General features: G+C 38.4%; 1 protein-coding gene across 1 annotated transcript in view; it reads left to right on the plus strand.

Moving 5' to 3' along the window:
• USP9X (ubiquitin specific peptidase 9, X-linked) overlaps positions 1-5,052 on the plus strand; it is a 131,392-nt gene that overhangs the window by 118,888 nt on the left and 7,452 nt on the right. The window contains exon 40 of the mRNA XM_019524162.1: positions 1,014-1,102. Within this exon, the coding sequence (XP_019379707.1) occupies positions 1,014-1,102 (89 nt within the window). The remainder of the gene's footprint in view (positions 1-1,013; positions 1,103-5,052) is intronic.

Below are 5,052 nucleotides of genomic sequence, written 5' to 3' on the forward strand. Positions count from 1 at the left end.
ATAGAAGTGTAAAAATGTTCACTGTGCATAGGAATGATACTTGTATGATAAATTGTACAAGTATAATGTTAGGTAAATGTTCTTAAGATGTATTCTGTCAGGACTCTTAGATCCAAGTTTCATGTTATTTTTATGAATTAATAATTTGAGGATGATAATAGTTGGGTGTAAGCCAGATCCTTCTGGCCTTTGTGTGCCTTCCCTCACATACTACAAATACATCTCCTTCAGCATTCTAGCCACTATCACCAAATAAATTATTGGTGCTATTTCTATTGTTTCATCTATTTTAATTATTTCTAGTCCATAGGTTTCAGCTGTATGAAGCAATTTACCCCTGTTCACCTACTAGGCACTTCCTTTGGGCAGTGTCACTGGTTACCTTTACTAGTAGTTTGCTTTTGACAGGCAAGCTTATTCCATTGAGAACCTTCCCTATATGCCTGGTGCCTAAAGGTCTGAGGAGAAAGTGATAACATTTGGAGCGACTATGGTCCTTAGAAAGTTGACCCTACTCAATTAAGTGGGAAGCACCATTACCTAAAGGACTATGTCTAAAAAAACTTGCTTCGTGCTCTACACAGCTACCCACTACAAGGGATCAACGTTTCTTGGAACTCAAGGAAGTTTTATTAAAGCATACTAGGAAGCAGAAGTTCAAAAGTGAGAGTGCATCCAAAAGATAGCTTTGGAGTAACAAAAAAGCAAATTTTCCCTATTTATACCTTTTTGCATTTTATAATTTCAGACCTCAAAATCTGCTTGGAGAGCCATCTCCTTGAGGCTTAGTCTTAACATCCCAGAGAGGTTTTCCTTCCCCAATATAAAACTGACTTGTTATACCTCTTAAACTTTTTTCCCTGAAACTGATGTAGCATATACACGTTTTTACATGAGCAGTGTAATTGTTTCAGACTTACACTAACTGAATCTTAACTAATGTTAAGATATAATCTGTGTGTATTAAAGGAATACTTGAGCATAATTATCACTGCTTTTTAACCTCGTTTAAGGTTGCATATTCATATACTTATGAACTTCGACCTTATTTGGATCTACTTTTACAAATCTTGTTAATTGAGGACTCTTGGCAAACTCACAGGTTAGTGGATTTTTTTTGTTATTCAATATAATCCTTTCCTCTTCTAATTTGTAGACTTCTCTGTTGGACAGCTTTTTCCCCAATGGCTCTACCAATCAATTCAAGTCCTTTTTAAATTATTTATTTAAATTCTATTTACTGATCAAAATACTAGGGTAACATTTATGTTCCTTTTTATCTTGCTTTTAAATTACTAAGAAACTTCTGTATTTAATATTCAAGCTTAAAATTTCGCTCTTTTACATAAATGGCAGAATGCCACTCAGTCCCTTTTTGTGCTATAAATGCTTCCCCATGCAAGTGGAACTTTTGCTAATACTTCAGTCTTTGTTATTCATTTACTAAGCCAGACTGGTTCCTTGAAAATATCCCGATAAAGTGGTGTTCTGTTTAACAGCATTGTTGTTGCTAGTGGTCAGGTAAGTGGTATGTGGATAAGAGTGCTGCTTGGACACAAATGAAGCATTAAATTGGGAGGGATACACATTTTATAGGAAATGAACAAGTCTCAACTACTGTGAAACATTATTTCAGTAGATGAGAACTAAGACTTTAAAATAGTATCGTTAAAAATGTTGAACTGCTTCCTTTATATATTGTTGCTTTGTACTTCTGTAAAATATACTTGACTGTTTCTGGTAAGCTTTAAAAGTACAAAGTGCTGGTCAGACAAAGGAGGTGAACAGTCCCTGCCTTGTAGTGCTCATGATCTGAGGCCAGCCAGCCAACATGTAGTAGAAGAAGGGGTACAAGTTAGAATAAATGTAATTAAGGTGATAAATTTGGCCACCTTTTGATATAATACTGTTTGATAGTTTGGGCATGGAAATATGTCAGTGACTGTATTTTAGTAAATCATTTGAAACAGCATTTTGAAAAATATTAATAGAGAACATTTAAAATAGCCTGGGATAGCAAGAGGCTTGTGGAATAAAAACTGATTGCAGTTGAGAGGTTATGGGAGGAGACCCAAAAGCCATTCCCTTCAGAGTCTGGAAGGATTCTGATTTCAGTGGCTACCTGGAATTACCTTGAAAAACCTTCCAAGAGAAGGCAGTGGTCTGGCCTGCTTTGCTCCAGTGTGAGCATTGAACTTGTGCCCTTTTTTTTTCAGCTGTGGGGAGGGATCTCTGTAGGAGATATGGTTTAAATGGAAGAAGTGAAGTTGTTTTTAACAGGTGTTCAGATTCTGAACTATTATGTGCTCATCAACCCTTGCATATCAAACATAAGCACGTATATACTTTGCTTGAACTATATGGTGAATCGAGAGCCTTTTAGCTTTGGACTAATGTGATGCATAGTTTGTACCGTATATAAGTGGGTGTACAGATGCTGTTTTAAAGTGTATTTATGGAGTATTTTTGCTAAAACTTGCAACAGTTTCAAAAATGATAAAATGCATCAATTTTTGATTACCTAAGTCTATGGGTACCTGTAGTAATTTGCATATATGGTAAATTGTTTATTTCAAGATCAAATTTGCTCCTCACTTCCATATAATCAGGAAGAGCAAGGTCTGATAGTAAGTAGGGGAGGAGGCTACCTGACCTCCCCCCCAGATTTGTTTTCCTTACTGTAGCAGAGGGAAGGGGACAAATTCAAGGCAAAATTCCAATAATTACATTCTATACCTAGAAAATTGTAAGAATTTTTATAGATGTTTCATATATAGAATCTAATTATTGGTGGGTTATCTTATATTCAGGGTCATCTTGGATTTGAGTAAACATGGTGATTTCCTTACCTGTAACCACAGGGCAGCAAGGAGAAACACAGATAATCTTATAAAGGAGAGCCAAATGGTTGTAAAAGGCAACTTCCTCTCTAACCCAGTTTTTTACCTGCTCCAAAGCAGCAGAAGTGGCTGGACAGTATCGAGACCTGTCCAGACCCGATTGCCACATGCTGAAGCTGCCTTGCATTTTTCACTATTTTTTTTCTGCTTCTTCAGGTAACACATGGCCGTTATACATCAGTTTCCATACAGTTCCAGTTCCCCTCCCCCTTTTCTTAACCTACATCCAGAATACTTGTCATAAAAATCTATTGCAAACAGAAGTAGTCTTGTTAATTGGTCCACAAGCATACCAAAAGAGTAGTGTGGTAGAAGAAGCTTTTCCCAGTATTTTATTGTTCAGAAGATGGGAGCTTTGTCTTCTCCTAGAAGAGGAAAAAAAAAGACCATCCTTGGATCAGAATGGTGTATTACCTTTGCTGTTCTCTCTCTTCAGGCTCAGGACATATTCATAGCTTTCAGCCTATAGAACGAACATAACTGTCTATTTAAGCTATAGGGCGAGTCGTATCTGTTAGTCCCAACAGTGTTGAGAATCTTATCTAAGTAACTGGCTATGAGGGCAGCCCATTTGAGGAGCTGTCTCTACCCTGACATGAATGATTGGCAGGTTAGAGGCATATGCCAAAATAACATAGCAGTAGGCCTGCAAGTTGTCCCTTCATCATAGTCACAATTTACTTCAGGTAACCGGGAGCTCATCTCTCTAAGGACAGACTCGTGTCATTGAAGTGATTACTTTTATAGAATAAAATTAAATCTGTCTATGTCTGTTTTGGACTGTTAGTCCATATGTGAACATAAAGCTTCTTGTCCAAGTTCACTTCCATTTTGAATTTTGGCTGAGGTATATCTTTTTCCTAATGAGACCCCAAAGGAACACATTCAGTTATTTCAGAGCTTTATTAATCACTGGACCTCTGAGTGTCTAAAAAAGAGTGCCCCTTTCTGACCAGCCCCTGCCTTCATGAATACATCAGAGATAGCTTGGGGGAGGGCTTCTGCTTGGGCCATCTGACCATGCAAGGCGTCTGTCTCAGGGCAATGTAAAACTTCATATAAACATCCCAGAACTCAGGGCAGTTAATGTGTGGCATGCTGGTTTATTTTACAATGCTTTGCAGTACTGATTTTTTTTTTTTTTTTTGCAGTATAGTAAATAAGCTATATTTAGATTATAGTACACAGACATTTTTGCAATATAGTACATAAACAGAGTCATCTACTCATTGCCTTTGTTCCAGGAAGTGGTCAAGTTATGGACTTGATATCAACAACACAGGATAACTGCAATTCTGATCTTATAGAAGTCTAAGTCTCTATCGGTCTGTCACTCTTTATTTGTGCTCTGATTGGCAGGCGGAAACAGCCAATCACAGTACTTCAAGCATGGGGGAGTGTTGTCATGATTCCAAAGCTGTGCCAAGGACTGGACAGAGGGTGGGGGAGCTGAGGCTTCCCAACCCTGCTCCCTGGAAAAGGCAGAACAGTGGCAGCATGGGGGGTTAGGTGGCGGCACTCCATCCTAGCCCCTGCCCCCTCCCCGCATATTGTGGTATGCCATTCTTGACGGGCAGTTGGCCAGTATATTCATACCTTCCATATTTAGCTATATCCAAGAAGATTTCTTAAATCTCTCACCAGTGACAAGTGATTAATGAAGAAGTCTGTCAAAGAACTGATGTTTAAGGGTTGGAAAATTCCCACAATAGGCAGGTTCAACTTGAAGGAAACTGCTAAAAGAAACTGATTCTAAACTTGTTGCAAGCTGCCTTCCTCCTAATGCCTACTTGAGAGCACTGTTAGAATCCTTCTTGAACTTGACAGTCTTTCTGGTTGCCATCACCTCAGCTAAAAATCAGCAAGCTTCAAATCCTTGGAGCTGAATCGATGTACCCATTCCTATTGCAGAGATACGGTTTTGAAATTTGACCTGAATCAACTTGCGTGTCTTCATCACAAAGCCCCACTCTGCACAGAGAGAAAAGAAACAGAAGTTAAACATTTCAAGAGCCTTACTAGTTATCAAACTTCTCTCTTTTTTTCATACGCATATCAGACCATTCTGAAGGCCATTCTGTTTCGCCTCAGAGGGTATGTTAATGAATTGCATAATAGTTTCATAGTTTCTAGGGTCGGAAGGGACCTTAGC

Source organism: Gavialis gangeticus, unplaced genomic scaffold, assembly GCF_001723915.1.
Source record: "Gavialis gangeticus isolate Ggan-Ray unplaced genomic scaffold, GavGan_comp1, whole genome shotgun sequence".
Taxonomy (NCBI): Eukaryota; Metazoa; Chordata; order Crocodylia; family Gavialidae; genus Gavialis; species Gavialis gangeticus.